Source organism: Pan troglodytes, chromosome 1 (genome assembly GCF_028858775.2).
Source record: "Pan troglodytes isolate AG18354 chromosome 1, NHGRI_mPanTro3-v2.0_pri, whole genome shotgun sequence".
Taxonomy (NCBI): Eukaryota; Metazoa; Chordata; class Mammalia; order Primates; family Hominidae; genus Pan; species Pan troglodytes.
The window spans coordinates 185,297,777-185,316,464 of record NC_072398.2 but is presented as its reverse complement, the minus strand read 5'-3'; the positions used below and the strand labels follow the sequence as shown (position 1 = coordinate 185,316,464).

The following is an 18,688-nucleotide window of genomic DNA, read 5'->3' as shown; positions in this document are numbered from 1 at the left end:
CCTAGCACTTTGGGAGGCCGAGGTGGGAAGATCACTTGAGGTCAGGCATTTGAGACTGGCCTGGGCAACATAGTGATAGCTAGTCTCTATAAGAAACAAAAAAATTAGCTGGGCGTGGTGGCATGAATGCAGTGGTGCAATCATAGCTCACTGCAGCCTCAAACTCCTGGGCTCAAGTAATCCTCCTGCCTCAGTCTCCCTAGTGGCTGGGACCGCAGACATGTGCCATCATGCCCAGCTAATTTTTCAAAAATTTTTTATAGAGACAAGGATCTTGCTGTGCTGCCCAGGCCGGTCTCAAACTCCTGGCATCAAGCAATCCTCCTGGCTTGGTCTCTGAAAGTGCTGGGATTACAGGCATGAGCCACTATGCCTGGCCAACTTAAAGATACTGATTTGTTAAAATGATAATCTTTTTTTTTTTTTTTTTTGAGACAGAGTCTCACTCTATTGCCCAGACTGGAGTGTAATGGCGCAATCTCAGCCCACTGCAACCTCTGCCACCTGGGTTCACGTGATTCTCCTGCCTCAGCCTCCTGAGTAGCTGGAATTATAGGCACTTGCCACCAAGCCCAGCTAATTTTTGTGTTTTTAGTAGATATGGGGTTTCACCATGTTGGTCAGGCTGATCTTGAACTCCTGCCCTCAGGTGATCCACCCGCCTCGGCTTCCCAAAGTGCTCAGATTACAAGCATGAGCCACCGAGCCCAGCCTGATAATCTTTTCTTAAATAAAATATATTTTAAAAATTTTAAAGATACTCTGAAAATGCTACCTTTGATTTAAGAGGCCAAAAGGCATGTAATTTAACACACAATAACATCAAGTGTTACTGAACGCATAGGCAACAGCTGAAATACTCCCAATTACATGTTCATGTCACAGTAATTTTATGTGATAGAGAACAAAATCAAGAGAAAAAATGTTTTATCATAGTTGGAAAAAAGACAATTTAACATGCAAGAGTACATTTTAATATAATTATATTTGAGTAAACTTTATAAGACTTAAGAGAAATTAAATATTTTTCTAAATTCCAAAGACACAAAGATGAAAAATTTGCTACAAGTTACATAGGAGTTTTGGTCACCATTTTCAAATATTATCAACTTAACTTCTTTCCTCTAAAAACAATAAAAACCTCAACTTACAAATTCCTTTTTCTGTAATTTCTGAAATGTTCTCATTACTAACAGGGTCTCATATTTCAGACATTATTTGTTGGCTTCTATCCACACATCTAAAGATTCATACTTACAAAGTCCTCCTCTTCAAACTGCAACTTTTCCACCTTGTCTTCTTTCTTTTCTTCCCTAATCTCCATAGGTGGCTTTTCCTGAAAAGCACACCCTTTCCGGGAGTGGAAGCTGCCATTCCAGTGGCGATGGTTCCCTGTGCCACCTCCACTACGTTGGCTCATGCCATCATGACCTCGGGAAGAGCTATGCCAACCAGATGGGTTCCCTGTGATTCCAGCATATGCTCCCTTAGAGACACCAGAATCCACAGAATCATGGCGGAACAGGGAGGGCTGGTGCCAAGAATCTAGAATAGTAAAGAAAAGGACTAATTAGATTGTTTGCTTCCTGATTTGGTTTACGGTATTGGCCAAAGGCCTTCAGGGGACCTCGTTAATAAAAAGTCCACACAAAAAAAAATCAAAAAATGTATCTTTTCTTTGTGAGGTAATTTCTGAAATCAGTTCAACTGAACAGATGATTCATGAGAATCATAATCATAGTTAGACCTAGAAAGCCAATGTAGTTGCGTAATGACTACTAGAGAATCTAAATGAAAACTATGTTCAGAAAAGATCCTATTTCAAGATTACAGACATGTACCCACAGCCTGGGCTTGTCCTAAATGAGTAGCTTAAATATAGTCATGAAAGTTGGACATGGCTCACCTCCTGCAGTTCGTAGGGGACCATTGTTAAAAAAACCATCAGAAGAATTATGTCGACGGCGGCTTACTCCAAATCTACCTTCTCCTCTGGGTAGGTGCTCTCCGTGTTTTTCGAAGGTGGCAGTAGGTGACTAAGATGATGAAGTATGGAGAGGCAAATGGATAAATAGCTATTAGTCCTTTTCAATATCTTAATAGGCTTTGCATCAGGCCTTCAAAAAACAAGTACTAATGGTGATAGAAACTCATATTGTAAGCATATGGACCCTAAGGGTACCCACAGGTGCCTAATTTAGAGAAGTCCTAGGTTATATATTCAATTGCTAATTCACTTCCTTTATTCCAGGAGAGGAGAAAAGCTAGCCACTTCAATTGTTTGCATGAAAGGAGGCGGAGGGGAAAAAAGCCTTGCAAATATTCATAAATATAAGCTCCAAAACTTTACACTTAAAAATATTTATCTTGTAGGAGAGGAAAATCAAGATGATTGCCTCAAAAATAATTCTAAAGTTTTAGTATTTCTGGAATAAGGGTGAAGGCAACGGTTGAAATATCACCTTGGGAGGTCAGTAGTAATTACAGAACTTTAAAAAAAAAAAAAAAAAAAGAGATGAAGTCTCACAGTCGCCCAGGCTGGAGTGCAGTGGCACAATCAAAGCTCACTACAGCTGCTTACCCTTGAGCTTAAAGGATCCTCCTGCCTCAGCCTATGGAGTAGCTAGAACTATTGGCCCATGCCACTAAGACTGGCTAATTTTTTAAATTTTTTGTAGAGATGGGGGTCTCACTATGTTGCCCAGGCTGATCTCTCAGTCCTGGCCTCAAGCAATCCTCCTGCCTTGGCCTCTCAAAGCTCTGGGATTACAGGTATAAGCCACAGCTCCCAACTACTAGAGTTTTTACAGTTTTATAAAACATTTATTTCCAGATATAATACCTGTAACAATACTAAACTTTTGGCATCATACCCATTTTACTCATTTACACATAATGAAAGAGGTCAGAGAGAAAAAATAAGTCTTTGAGGTAACAAAACTGGAAGGAAGCAGTTTGAGAAACATTATTATAGATGAACTCTAATATCCCTTCCTATTTCAAAGAATTTTATTCTATGACATTCTTTAATGATAGAGACCAAAGTCCACAAAGCCATGAAAATATGGGTATGTTTGACAAGGAAAACCGTAAATCGGGGCATGTTTACATTTATTTTTCTTACTATCAACATCCTTGCCAATATTTTACCCATTCGAGTGGGTAAAAAGATTTTCTCCTGTTTTCTCTTAAAAGTTTTATGGTTTTAGCTTTTTAACTTATGTTCCATTTCAGGTTAATTTTTTTGTGTATGAAGCAAAGGCTGAGGTTCTTTACTCCGCCCCCATATAGATAGAAGCTAGTTCTTCTAGCTCAAAAACACAACACTATCACTTCCCCATTGAATTACCTTTGTACTTTAGTCAAAAATCAACAAAATACATACATAAACCTTTTTTTTTTTTTTTTTAAGAGCCAGGGTCTCAGTCACCCAGGCTGGAGTACAGTAGCCCGATCACAGCTCACTGTAGCCTCAAACTCCTTGGCTCAAGCAATCCTCCTGCCTTAGCCTCCCAAGTAGCTGAGATGACAGGTATTCACCACCACACCTGCCTAGTTTTTGTTGTTGTTTTTTTTTAATTTTTCTTGTAGAGACAAGGTCTCACTTTGCTGCCCAAGCTGGTCTCAAACTCCTGGCTTTCAAGCAATCCTTCTGCCTCAGCCTCTCAAAGTGCTGGGATTACAGGCATGAGCCACTGAGCCCAGCCTCTACAGGCCTATTTTTGAACTCTCTATTCTATTCCTTTTATGTCTATCATTATGCCAAAACCACAGGGCTTTGCTTATTATAGTTTCCAAAATGAAAGAATGTCTTCTAATTCTTTTTACTTAAGTTCACGGTGCTAAAACAATTATTCTTCTCTGATAGATCTATATACTTTTCAGGTAGCCCACTAGCTCCAAGCCTTGGGTCAGATTAGGCCAATTATGAGGTCCTGCAAATTTTGTTAAGACAATTTGAAATGAAGTTTAGAGCCGGGTGTGGTGGTTCATTGCTGTAATCCCAGCACTTTGGGAGACTGAGGCAGGTACATCGCTTGAGCCCAGGATTTCAAGACCAGCCGGGTAACATGGCAAAACCCTGTCTTCCACAGAAAACTACAAAAAATTAGCTGGGAGTGGTACTGTGCGCCTGTAATCCCAGCTACCTGGGAGGATGAGGTAGGAGGATCGCCTGAGCCAGGGAAGTCAAGGCTGCAGTAAGCCATGATCGCACCACTGCACTCCAGCCTGGGCAACAGAGTAAGACCCCGTCTCAATAAAAAAACAAACAAAAATCCCCAAATGAAGTTTAGCCTGGTACAGTGGCTCATGCCTGTAATCTCAGCACTTTTGGAGGCTGAGGTAACAGGATCGTTTGAGGCCAGTTCTAGACCACCTTGTGCAACATGGTGAGACCCTATCTCTACAAAAAACCCAAAAAAGTTAGCTGGGCATGGTGGTGCTCACCTGTAGTACCAGCTACTCTAGAGACTAGGGCGAGAGGATTGCTTGAGCCCGGGAGTTCAAGGCTGTAATGAATTATGACCATGCCACTGTACTCCAGCCTCGGTGACAGAGACCCTGTCTCAAAAATAAATAAGTAAAATAAAATTGAAACAAAATGAAGTTTAGAGCAAAAGATCATGGGTCTAGATGAGACCAGAAGCACCTTCCCGAAAGTCCACATTTTAAAATAGGAAAGGTAGGCCTTTATTTTTGGGAATGCCTACCAATTTCATCCTTCCTCTATTCACTGGCAAAATGGGAAGCACTTTTAAGTTTACTAGCTTCCCAAACGTTTTATCAATAACTCAGGCTGATTCTTTTGTGTACTGTGACTAGGTCTGCTTTAATCTATATAAACTGGTAATTCCATTTGTGTTTACCCTTAATACAACACACATCCCCCCTGAAACTATTAAGTAGGTTAATGCCTCTAAAACAGTTTCTAGGATTTAATCTGAGATCCATGTAGTAGTTGAACAATCACTGCCTCTGCCTTTTCCTCCTCTTCATCTATCGCCATAAACAAATGTGTGTTCACTCCAAAGGTCTGTTTACCCAAGTGCCATTCCCCTTTTACTTCTGCCCCTTTGACCTCCACAATAGGTTAGCAAGTAGGTTTAATCTCCAAAGTGTGCTGCAGCTAATACAAGACTTAACTGTGTCATGTAATGAGAAAAGCCTTAGGATATAATGAAAAAAGTGAGATACTTAAAAAAAGAAAAAAAGAAACATAAAAAAGTGAGATACTTGGCAGTAATAAGGTAGACATTCATGTGGACTGCCTAATTACTTACATCCTTCTAACAGAAAGCTATTAAGTCTATGAAAATGTTTTTGAACTCCTCACACGAGGTTGAATATATTAAAAAACATCAAGACTGGGCTGAGTGCAGTGGCTCACGCCTGTAATCCCAGCACTTTGGGAAGTCCAGGTAGGCGGATCACTTGAGCTTACGAGTTGAAAACCAGCCTGGGCAACATGGTGAAATTCCATCTCTATAAAACAACAACAACAAAAACAAAAATTAGCAGGGCGTGGTGGTACACAGCCTGTAGGCCCAGCTACTCTGGGAGCTGAGTCAGGAGGATTGCCTGAGCCCAGGAGGCCAAAGCTGCAGTGAGCTGTGATCACATTACCGCACTTCATCCTGGGTGACAGAGGGAGACCCTGTCTCAAAACAAAATGAAACCAAAAAACAACCAAAACCACCCCCAAACCCTCTCGTATTTGAGAAGTTACTACAGGAATGGAGAACAGTACCTTAGCTGACTGTGGTGTTGAGAAATTTAGCCAAGCAGGAACAAAATCATGCTGCGCCATTTAGGTCCAGTGTCTCCTTTCAGTAAGGTGAGGCATCCAACCTCATGGCCAGGATCTGAAAACAAAACAATTCAAATCACTTATGTTTACAAGAATCTGATACCAATGTGTAAAGGAATCTGTAATTATTCTAAGATTCCTCTTTACAGAAAGACCTGCCCTCTGAGCCTGTCTACAGATTACTTACCAAGCCTTATAACTCAGAGAAGTTCTAAATAAAAGCAATTTTTGTTAAAACAAAAGTTCTAAACAAAAGAAAACTGTAACATGAGCCTGGAAGATTTATTTTTATTTTTTGTAGAGGAAGGGTCTTGCTATGTTGCCCAGGCTGATCTTGAACTCCTGGCCTCAAGAGATCATCCTGCTTCAGCCTCGCAAAGTGTTGGGATTACAGGTGTGAGTCACTGCGCCCAGTGAATCTGGAAGGTTTTATGAAGGAAGCTAATGAATTCTTGATTGTTACATCAAAGAACATGAAGAATTAAACATCTATTTAAAACCACAGACACTTATGAAAAGAGATTAATCTGCTTCAAGTACTCAGGTAACTTCTAGCAAAAGCAGTAGAAAAGATCTTCTTGGCTGGGCACGGTGGCTCACACCTGTAATCCCAGCACCTTGGGAGGCCAAGGTGGATCGCTTGAGCCCAGCAGTTCGAGACCAGTCTGGGCAACATGGCAAAACCTCATCTGTACAAAAATAATAATAAAGGAGCCAGGTGTGGTGGCACATGTCTGTGGTCCCAGCTACTCTGGAGGCTAAGGTGGGAGAATCACCTGAGCTGGGAAGGTTGAGGCTGCAGTGAGCTGAGATTGCACCACTGCACTCCAGCCTGGGTGACAGAGTGAGACCCTGCCTCAAGATGGGGGAAAAAAAGATCTTCCTAGAGAAGGATGATACAACCTCTCAAGAGCTTTTGTATTTAGTTCACATTAATTTCTTCAAATACCAACTAGCATCAGTTTTCCTGAGATCTGTTGGTGTCTTCAAACCACCCCACTGATATTCTCCAAAATTAAATACATCAGAAAGCAGTAGGTATTTTTCATGATGCATATACATAGAGTCTTCTTTCCAAGTTAGACATATGGAGAATATTTACCCCAGAGTGTAACCTCTGTGGTCCTGTTTCTGAACTCGAGTCGGCCAGCTGGATCTCCCACAAGGTTTCCTTGTTAAAAGGGTGCTTAAGTAACCTGGCCGGCAGCACGACTTATGATGAAGCACGAAGAAGCCAGGTTCTGTGTGGATCACTCTCTCAGTCCCCTCAACTGCTCATCTTAAACTATTTGGTTCCTGACACGTTTCCAAAAGGGGAAAGGGGAAAAGGGGAAGGGGGGAAGGGGAACATAAAAAGTATTTGTTACATTTAAAAAGGGGGGGAAGGGGAAAGAGCTGTATCTATGTTCACCTCATTCAACTTCCTTGAGTTATGGCACTATGATGTTGCTTAATTAGGTAAGACATGGATATTTGCACCGAGTGCAAATACTGTTCATAACAAGGTCATAGCTAGAAAGACAGATGGGCTCAAGTGTGGACAAATAATGTCATCAAGGTAATAGATCAAAAATACTAAGCCCTATAAAAGATCTGAGCAGTCAACTCCAAAACATCCACATGACAAAGTCCTTAAAATACAAATCTCATTACTCTTACTCATGCAACTGCTAAAAAATAGTGTGCAGATATGTATTTATATTTGCCTTAACCTTCAAAATCTAGGGATATAAATCTTGTCTTTGTTAAAAAAAAAATAAAAAATAAAAATAGACAGGAATTTGCTACTTTTCCCTCCACGAACAGCAGCTTTCAAGGCAAATTTCTTGGTATAAAGCTACTAAATGTATATTCTATGTCTTTGGCCTTTACTATTTATAAATTCAGAGCAAACTTAAAACATTAGAAAGATGGGTAGGATGGATATTAAGAAATAGTCAAGGAGAAATATAGGTCCAAAATGAGGATTTCTTCTCTTCAGTTTTCTGTGTTTCACTTGTTCTGCTCCTTCCCAAAATCTAAATTGAGCCACTGGAAGGAGATATGAAGAATCTTCTATGCTTTGGTAGAGAAGTCACTTAATATTTTGGATCCATTTCCACCACTTCACAATCATTTGAAAGGCCACACGAATCTATCACTCTGTAAATGAAAAAACAAAACATAAAATCACAGAAGGCAAAATCACTATCATATATACATATATCTGCTAAAATGAGACACAGTTAAATAATGAAATCAAGGTCCTGAGAGTCAAAACTCTTAAGTCCAATTTAGATACTACAGATGTATGTCACCACCTATACCAACAAGATGACTTGGATATAAATCTTTTTTAAGGCTTTGAGAAAAGTCATCTAAACAGAGTTTGCTCTTTTTTTTTTTTTGGAGATGGAGTTTCGCTCTTGTTGCCCAAGCTGGAGTGCAATGTCGCCATCTCAGCTCACTGCAACCTCCACCTCCCGGGTTCAAGCGATTCTCCTGCCTCAGCCTCCTGAGTAGCTGGGATTACAGGTGTGCACTACCATGCCCGGCTAATTTTTTGTATCTTTAGTAGACATGGGGTTTCACTATGTTGTCCAGGCTGGTCTCGAACTCGACTTTGTGATCCGCCCACCTTGGCCTCCCAAAGTGCTGGGATTACGTGAGTGACCCAACATGCCTGGCGTGGAGTTTGCTTTTTTATATAAAAGCACATGTAATCTCAACACTTTGAGAGGCCAAATTTTCCAATCAGCTATCTAAGGTATTCAGAAGTGCAAAATAATAGGTCTTTCAGATATAGATTTTTCTCTCATAAATGGGACAGGTTGCCATGAGTGGTCAAAGAACCATATAGCTTGCTGGTATATCACCAACTACCTATTTGTTTAGTACTAGCCACAGCTAGGATCCTTGAGATATCTGTCACAGTATATTTTATATATTTATATGGTATATATTTTTAGATACCTGGCTCTCAATTCAGAGATTTAAAACTTTTATAATCTAACTTGTTAGGCACGGAGTGAAACAAAAATTTCTTCGGTAATTTCTCAACATTCTTTCAGGGGATACAAATTAGAAACAGGGTCTCACCCTATTGCCTAGGCTGGAGTGCAGTGACTTGATCGTAGCTCGCTGCATCCTTGAACTCCCAGGCTTAAGCAATCCTCTCAGAGACCTCAGCTTCCCGAGTAACAAAAACCATGGGACTACAGATATGCACCATCATGCCCATCTAACTAAAAAACATTTTTTTGTAGACACAGGATCTCACTGTGTTGCCCAGGCTGGTCTTGAACTCCTAGGTTCAAGCAATCCTCCTGCTTTGGCCTCTCAAAGTGCTGAGATTACAGGTGTGAGCCACTGTGCCTGGCTGTGGAAATAATTTTTTGATAGAAAAGAATTTTTGCATCTATGGGCAATTCTGGTCTATACTGGTAAATCTTAGTTTGGAAGATATTTCTCATATATCCAATTCAGCAGCCTTGCACTTTTGTTCATGGGAATAAGTTCATAGGAATAAGAAATAACAAATTCAGGATAGTAAGTATCTCTGGGGAAATGAAGGGCAATAAAAGAGAGGCCCCAAAGAGTTTCAACTGTATCTGTAATGCATTATTTCTCAAGTTGAGCGATGGGTACAAGATGACTATTCACTTATTGCTCTTTTTATAAACTTCTAACACTTAAAAGAATATTAGGCCGGGTGCGGTGGCTCACGCCTATAATCCCAGCACTTTGGGAGGCCGAGACAGTGGATTAATGGAGGTCAGGAGTTCAAGCCCAGCCTGGCCAACATGGTGAAACCCCGTCACTACTAAAAATACGAAAATTAGCCAGGCATGGTGGTGCATGCCCATAGTTCCAGCTACTCAGGAGGCTGAGGCAAGAGAATAACTTGAATCCGGGAGGCGGAGGTTACAGTGAGCCGAGATCCCACCAACGCACTCCAGCCTGGGTGACAGAGCCAGACTCTGTCTCAAAAAAAAAAAAAAAAAAAGCAAAAAACCCCAAAATTGTTTTTATATAAGCCTACACCTGTAACTCTCAGTAATAGATACATGAAACTGTCCCTGTAGTGAAGTTATTCTGGAAAAATAATCAAGTCAAGCATCCATATGGAAAAGATATAATTAACTGTCTGGTGCATACTTTTTATCTTACGAATTCTAGTTTAAACCACAGAGAACCTGAAGTTCAAGACAGAGAGACAAATCATCTGTTAGGGTATAAAGCTGTTGGACACAAAGGAAAATGCCTCAATTTTCAACATAAACAATTCCCTCTTTTCAATCACCACTAGGTACTTTCCGGTTTTCCAACTGACACACACCACCACCTTTTCAGTGTTTTACATACCGAATCCAAAGTTTCTATAGCAGAGTCCCAACTTAGGCAGTGACTGTAGAAGAAATACTAACTAGCAATACTTTGCTACTATTACAGGTCCTACAGCTGTTATATATCCCATAACAACTACTCACCCATCACCCTCAAGAAGCTGGGATATCTGAAGTGTAAAGAGTGTGACCTACACATGCATGTGCAGAGTATGTGGTTGAGAGGAGATGCGCCATAAGTGGGGACATTTAATCAAACAGAACAAATAAAAAATGAAGAAGACAGATAAAAGAGATTTCTGTTCTGGAAGTAAAAGACTAAAAGGAAAAATCCCAAAATGTTAATAATGGTTTTATTAGAATGGTGGAATTATGGGCATTTTGTTTTATCTTCTCTATTAGTCAAAAGTTTTTGTAACGAACGTACTTGCTCTGCAAATTTTAAATTAAAGATCTTTAGTGATGTCTTTTAGGGCTGTGGCTATTTTTACAGAACGACTAACTGGGAGACTTCTGCTTATTACTAAAAAATTCTGAGAAGAAAAAACACATCATTTAAAATTCTCTTAGAACTTTTTTTTTTTCTGAGACAATAGAGCAGGGTCCTGAGTAGCTGGGACTGCAGGTGAAAGCCACCATGCTGAGCTAATTTAAAAAAAATTTCTTGGGCCAGGCGCGGTGGCTCACGCCTGTAATCCCAGCACTTTGGGAGGCCGAGGTGGGCGGATCACGAGGTCAGGAAATCGAGACCATGGTAAAACTCCGTCTCTACTAAAAATACAAAAAATTAGCTGGGCATGGTGGCAGGCGCCTGTAGTACCAGCTACTCAGGAGGCTGAGTCAGGAGAATGGCGGGAACCCGGGAGGTGGAGCTTGCAGTGAACCGAGATCGTGCCACTGCACTCCAGCCTGGGCGACAGAGTGAGACTCTGTCTCAAAAAAAAGGCCGGGCGCGGTGGCTCACGAGGTCAGGAGATTGAGACCATCCTGGCTAACACGGTGAAACCCCGACTCTACTAAAAATACAAAAAATTAGCTGGGCGTGGTGGTGGGCGCCTGTAGTTCCAGCTACTACGGAGGCTGAGGCAGGAGAATGGCGTGAACCCGGGAGGTGGAGCTTGCCGTGAGCGGAGATGGGCCACTGCACTCCAGCTTGGGTGACAGAGCAAGACTCTGTCTCAAATAAAATAAAATAAAATAAAATAAAATAAAATAAAATAAAATAAAATTCTTCCATAGAGATGGGGTTTCACTATGTTGCCTAGGCTGGTCTCAAATGCCTGAGCTCAAGCATCTCACAGTTTTTTTGTTTTGTTTTGTTTTTGAGATGAAGTCTTACTTCGTGACCCTGGCTGGAGTGCAGTGGCATGACCTCGGATCACTGCAACCTCTGCCTCCTCCCGGGTTCAAGCAATTCTCATGCCTCAGCCTCTCAAGTAGCTGGGATTGCAGGCACCCACCACCACACCCGGTTAATTTTTGTATTTTTAGCAGAGATAGAGTTTCGCCATGTTAGCCAGGTTGGTCTTGAACTCCTGACTTGAAATGATCCACCGCCTGGGCCTCCCAAAGTGCTGGGATTAAAGGTGTGAGCCACTGCACCTGGCCTCATAGAACTGTTAAAAAAGATGAAAGATGGCCGGGCGTGGTGGCTCACACCTGTAATCCTAGCACTTTGGGAGGCCAAGGGGGTTGGATCACCTGAAATCAGGAGTTCGAGACCAGCCTGGCCAATATGGTGAAACCCCTGTCTCTACTATAAATACAAAAACTTGCTGGGTGTGGTGGCTGGCACCTGTAATACCAGCTACTTGGGAGGCTGAGGCAGTAGAATTGCTTGAACTCGGGAGGTTGAAGTGAGCCGAGATCACGCCATTGCAGGCTGAGGGAGACTCTCACAAAGAAAAACAAAACATGAAAGACTAGACTGGAGGGGAAATCAAGATTCTTTCTAATATGAGATGTCAAGCATGTGCTCTGGAGCTCAAAGGGGAGGTGAGTTCTACTGGTAGAATTTTCATAATTGTCAGTATTTGGTAGACAACATTTAAAGTTTGGGAATAGGTGAAATCCAAGGAGAACATAAAGATGGAAAAGTTGGCCAAGCGCGGTGGCTCACACTTGTAATCCCAGCACTTTGAGAGTCTGAGGCAGGCGGATCACGAGTTCGAGACCAGCCCGACCAACATGGTGAAACCCTGTCTCTGCTAAAAATACAAAAACTAGCCGGGTGTGGTGGTGCATGCCTGTAATCCCAGCTACTCAGAAGGCTGAGGCAGGAGAATCGCTTGAAACCGGGAGGCGGAGGTTGCAGTGAGCCAAGATCACGCCACCACTGCACTCCAGCCTGGGCAACAGAGAGAGACGCCGTCTTAAAAAAAAAAAAAAAAAAAAAAAAAAGGAAAGTTTCCAAGTCTTGTTTATTTCATTACTTCTTTTCCACCTGTTACTTTCGACTCTTCAAGGTCAAATTACTCTCTAACTTAAAAAACTAATTTTTTAGGCACTACTAGTCTCTTTCCACCATCTGCCTCAGCCTCTCCTACTGGTTGCCACTCTCTGTTCCTAGACTTAGGCTGTAATTATATCACTACCCTGCTCAAAAAGTTCTGATTTCCCACCAACAATACGACAGGATTTAAATTCCTCAGTCTAAGAGACAAGAAATAAGCCTTTCCCCCACCCCTCAAAAACCAGTCTAAAAAGTCTCCTTTTAATACTCTGTCTGGAAGTAATCCCTGCCTCTGAAAATGAAATCTTCAAACACTTTCTGTTTTTAGACGGAGTCTTCTGTCACCCAGGCTGGAGTGCAGTGGCACCCACTGCAACCTCCATCCCCCAGTGGCACCCACTGCAACCTCCATCCCCCAGGAGAATCAAGCAATTCTCCTGTCTCAGCCTCCCAAGTAGCTGGGACTACAGGCGCCCACCACCACGCCCAGCTAATTTTTGTATTTTTAGTAGAGACGGGGCTTCACCATATTGGTCAGGTTAGTCTTGAACTCCTGACCTCAGGTGATTCGCCCGCCTCGGCCTCCCAAAGTGCTGGGATTTACAGGTGTGAGCCACCGCGCTCGGCCTCAAAGTACTTTAATTGTGCCTATTAAGCCACTAATACTCACTTCTTCCAGGACACACACAGCATGTATCTAGCATGGTACCATGCATATGGTAAGGATTCAAAAGTTTAATAAATTTTTATGAATTATAATAAAGCAAGGATGCAGAGAAATTAGAAACCTAATGTATTGCTGGTAGAAATGTAAAATGGTGCAGCTACTGTGAATAACTGATTAAACACTGAGGCACCATATGACCTAATAATTCTACTTCTAGGTATATATCCAAGAGAAATAAAAACATGTCCACACAACACTTGTACATGAACGTTCACAGCAGCCTTATTCACAATAGCTACAAAGCAGAAACAACTGAAATGTCTATCAACAGATGAATGAACAAAATACTGTATATTCACACCACAGGCTATTATTCAGCTATAAAAAGGAAATGAAGTACTGATATAAGCTACAACATGGATGAACCATGAAAATATTACGTTAAATGAAAGAAGGCAGACACAAAAACTGTAAGTTGTATTATTCCACTTATATGAAACATCCAGTCTCACAGAGCTAAAAACAGATCAGTGATTACCAGGGACTGGGAAGAGGAGGGAATGGGGTGTGACTGCTTAATATAGATGAAAATTTAGTTTGGGGTAAGAAAAGGTTCTGGAACTACATAGTGGTGATGGTTGCACAACACTGAGAATGTACTTCATGCCACGGAATTGCACACTTTTTCAATTGGTTATGATGGTAAATCTTGTATTTTCCCATAACTAAAAAAATTATAATAAAGCAGTCAATGTTAATATTAAATACAAACACTGCCCTACATCACCCATTCTTTTTCAGATTACATAAGTACTTTTGCTCCCTCTCTACAAACTCCTTGTATCTGAATACTTGATCCAACCATTCATTCATAAACATCTGTCAAATATTTTATCTCTTCAAAACCTCCAACTTATCGGGCACCTCATATGTCACGCGCACTATTCGGTACTTCACAACATGACCTAATTTTATATTTTATAATTAAGTTTATACTGCTAGGAGAGCACCTCCCCGGCCAAGAGTCTTATCTCAATTACCTCTACTTCAGGCTCCTTTTACCTAGATACAACACTACCAGTGCTCTTGGCTTCAACCACTCATTTTCTCCAGAGTCCAGTAGCATCATCAATTTATTCCTTCTGGTAACTTCAACTTCTATTTACACTGAGTCCACTTAACAAAAAACTGTATCCAATTCTCCAAATTAAAACAAACCCCCTTCCTAGAGCCTGTATCTTGCTCCAGGTATATCCTTTATGTGCTTTACTCTCCAGTTCTTTAAGACAGAGTCTCATTGTCGCCCAGGCTGGAGTACAATGGCTCAATCTTGGCTCACTGCAACCCCCACCTCCTGGGTTCAAACAATTCTTGTGCCTCAGCCTCCCGAACAGCTGAGATTACAGGCATGTGTGACCTGTATTTTGTATTTTTAGTAGAGACGGAGTTTCACCATGTTGGCCAGGCTGGTCTCCAACTCCTGGCCTCAAGTGATCCACCTGCCTTGGCCTCCAAGAGTGCTGGGATTACAGGTGTGAGCCACGCCTGCCCTCTAGTCTTACAAAAATCTATACAGAATAGTGTACCCTTATTGTCTTTATTTCCTCACTCACCCATTTATTCCTGAACCCACAGAAAATTACCTTTCTCCCACAGCTCTGACTGGTACCCCTCTATTTTCAAAATATTCCCATTAAGTTACTCTAACTAGTATATGATAGGCATAAATAAGTTTGCAGAGAAATGGTTGATGAATGACAGTGAAGAAAAGATATGCGCTGAAATAAGAATGAATATATTTATAGTATTCAAAATTCTGTAGGAATATTTATGAAATTTTTTAAGTACCTAATAAATTAAATTGCACACTTAAAAACAGAACACCTAGCCAGGTGCGGTGGCTCACGCCTGTCATCTCAGCACTCTGGGAGGCTGAGGCAGGCGGATAACTTGAGGTCAGGGGTTCAAGGCCATCCTGGCCAACATGGTGAAACCTCATCTCTACTAAAAATACAAGAATTAGCCAGGCATGACGGCACACACCTGTAATCCTGGCTACTTGGGCTGTTGAGGCACAAGAACTGCTTGAACCCGGGAAGTGGCAGAGGTTGCAGTGAGCCGAGATCACACCACTGCACTCCAGCCTGGGCAACAGAGCAAGACTCTGTCTCAAAAACAAAAACAAAACAAAAAAACCAAAACAGAACACCTGCATCTACATATTAGGCTGAACAAATGTTCTTGAGGATGTTAATGGCCGATGTAATGCCCTAAACTTGAAAAACTTCACCAGCCTAGGCAAAATAGGGAGACCCTGTATCTACAAAAAAATTTACAACTTAGCCAGGCATGGTGGTGGGCGCCGACAGCTACTTGGGAGGCTGAGGTGAGAGAATCACCTCACCTTGAGCCCAGGAATTCAAGGTTGCAGTAGGCTATGACTGTAGTACTGCGCTCCAGTCTGGGTGACAGTGAGACCGTGTCTAAAAAAATAAAAATTAAAAGCTTCACTTAATTTCAATACATTCTCCATCTGTCATTGATACACCATTTTAATTCTGTCAAAAGCATAATTTTGAGCACATCTTCAACCATGAAATAGTTTCCATTCTATCTATACTATATACAACAATTAAAAAACATTGTCCTCTCTGTTAACACCATTTAAGTTTGGCTCAAATACAGAGATTATTCTTTCTTTTTTTGGAGACAGGGTCTCACTCTGTTGCCCAGCCTAGAGTGCATTGGCACAATCATAGTTCACCATAGCTTCAAGCTCCTGAGTTTAAGCAATCCTCTTGCTTTAGCCTCCCAAGTAGCTGAGACAACAGGCGCATACCACCAACAGTGGTGGTAGAGATGGAGGTCTCACTATGTTGCTCAGGTTGGTGTCAAACTCCTGGCCTCAAGGGGCCCTTCTGCCTCAGCCTCCCAAAGTGCTAGAATTATAGGTGTGAGCCACTGTGGCCAGCCCAGGGATTTAATAGCTCTATGGGAAAATCTAAAAGTATGCAGCATCTGACTTTTGACCAGCCTTGTTTAATTTTGGCTCCATAAACAAAGTGACTTTAAATAAAAGAATAACAGACATAGTTTAGTCATTTGAAAGTCTTCTTCGGGGTAAAGGCTTTTGGGTATGACCCCCCCCAAACCCCCTGCCAAAATTGAGAAAATGACTAAGTAACATGATTTCATAAATTAATTGGATAGTTTACAATCTGTGTATTCCACAAAATAGAAAAAGAATGTAGTTCTCAGCTAAGGGATCATTAAAAATAATTTTTGATGGATTGTGAAGTGACTTTTAGTAAATACAAGGATTCAAAGAACTGAGTGGCACTGATCAAACAGTATGTAACATTCTTAGAACTTATATCCATAAAAATGAAAAACATAAGTTGGCACAAAACTGAACTCCTTTTTAGTATTTCCCCGTATCACTAGTTATCAATCTATCTTTATCTGTCTCCCACTGATCCCAAGCACATAGAACACTATCTGGAACATAGTAGATAAATATTTCCTGAATGAGTGTATTAATAAACGCTTTGGTGACTAGTAGGGCAGTACATCTTCAACTTCACAAGGTAATGTCATAATACTTCTGAACAACGTGTAACCAGTTTTCACCATCAGCAGCAGCATTTTAAGTGTTCCATCTGCTTTACATCTTCAACCAAACTACATATGGCCAGACTGGAGGTTATTCTTTGCTCTGCTGGTAGGTTTAACATGATCACCTACTGTGTGGTCTTTTAATCTATTTATCAGGTCTTTGTACTTCCGTTTTTATAGGATACCTATTCTTTTTTTTTTTTTTACCATTCTTCTTTTGGTTGTTGATCTTATTAATGCAAGAGAATAAATCAGATACGAATCCTATGATTATATGAGTTGCAAATACCTTTTTCCACTTCATGGGTTATCTTTTGATTTTCTTTCCCATGTCTTGATGAGCACACGTTCTTAATTTAGATGCAATCAAAGCTGCTGGTCATTTCCTTTATGATTCACATTTCTGTGTCTTGTTTGTAACAGTTCTTCTCCAAGGTCCAAACAATTTACCTATATTGACTTCTTAGTTTTAAGTTTTGTCTTTCACATTTACAATCAGTTGGAAATGATTTGTATACGGTATGAGACCCAGGTCCAATTTCATTCTTTTCCATATGAAAAAAAAACTGTCCCAGAAGTATTCTTTTTCCACTGATTTATACAGCCAGCTCTATCATAAATTGTTTCTATATATGTATGCAACTGCTTCCAAATTTATGTTCCATTGGCTTATTTACATATTTCTACACTACTACCATATGTCTTTTTTTTTTTTTTTTTGTGAGATGGAGTCTCGCTCTGTCACCCAGGCTGGAGTGCAGTGGTGTGATCTCGGCTCACTGCAAGCTCCGCCTCCCAGGTTCACGCCATTCTCCTGCCTCAGCCTCCCGAGTAGCTGGGACTACAGGCGCCCGCCACCACACCCAGCTAATTTTTTGTATTTTCACTAGAGACGGGGTTTCACTGTGTTAGCCAGGCTTGTCTCGAACTCCTGACCTCAAGTGATCTGCCCGCCTCAGCCTCCCAAAGTGCTGGGATTACAGGCGTGAGCCACCACGCCCGGACTACCATATGTCTTAACTATTATACCTTTACAATAATATTCTGATATGTATTAGAGCAAGGCCATCTCCCCTCATAATATACCTATAAAATGCCTTAGCTATTCTTGGCTCTCTGGCTTTTTTTTTTTTTTTGAGACAGTCTCACTCCATCACCTAGGCTGGAGTACAGTGGTGTGATCTCAGCTCACTGCAACCTCTGCCTCCCAGGTTCAAGCAAATCTCGTGCCTCACCTTCTCAAGTAGCTGGGATTACAGGCATGTGCCACCATGCCCAGCTAATTTTTGTATTTTTAGTAGACACGGGGTTTCACCATGTTGGCCAAGCTGGTCTTGAACTCCTGGCCTCAACTGATCCACCTGGGCCTCCCAAAATGCTGGGATTACAGGCTTGAGCCACCATGCCCAGCCTCTCTGACTCTTTAATATTAGTTTTAAAACAGGCCAGGCGGCCGGGCGCGGTGGCTCACGCCTGTAATCCTAGCACTTTGGGAGGCCGAGACGGGCGGATCACGAGGTCAGGAGATCGAGACCATCTTGGCTAACACGGTGAAACCCCGTTTCTACTAAAAATACAAAAAATTAGCCGGGCGTGTTGGCGGGCGCCTGTAGTCCCAGCTACTTGGGAGGCTGAGGCAGGAGAATGGCGTGAACCCGGGAGGCGGAGCTTGCAGTGAGCCGAGATCGCGCCACTGCACTCCAACCTGGGAGACAGAGCAAGACTCCGTCTCAAAAAAATAAAAAATAAAAAAAATAAAACAGGCCAGGCACGGTGGTACATGCCTGTAATTCCAGCACTTTGGGAGGCTGAGGTGGGAG

At 41.6% G+C, this 18,688-nt stretch overlaps 1 protein-coding gene across 18 annotated transcripts in view; it reads right to left on the bottom strand.

Annotated features, from left to right (window-relative positions):
* Window positions 1-18,688, bottom strand: part of GPBP1L1 (GC-rich promoter binding protein 1 like 1) — a 59,009-nt gene that overhangs the window by 23,791 nt on the left and 16,530 nt on the right. For all 18 annotated transcript variants that reach the window (XM_054682638.2, XM_063802513.1, XM_054682631.2 and 15 more), the window contains 4 exons: window positions 6,912-7,951; window positions 5,750-5,864; window positions 1,907-2,036; window positions 1,259-1,545 (listed from right to left, as the gene is read on the bottom strand). In XM_054682638.2, the coding sequence (XP_054538613.1) occupies window positions 1,259-1,545; window positions 1,907-2,036; window positions 5,750-5,809 (477 nt within the window). In that variant the 5' untranslated portion in view covers window positions 5,810-5,864; window positions 6,912-7,951. The remainder of the gene's footprint in view (window positions 1-1,258; window positions 1,546-1,906; window positions 2,037-5,749; window positions 5,865-6,911; window positions 7,952-18,688) is intronic.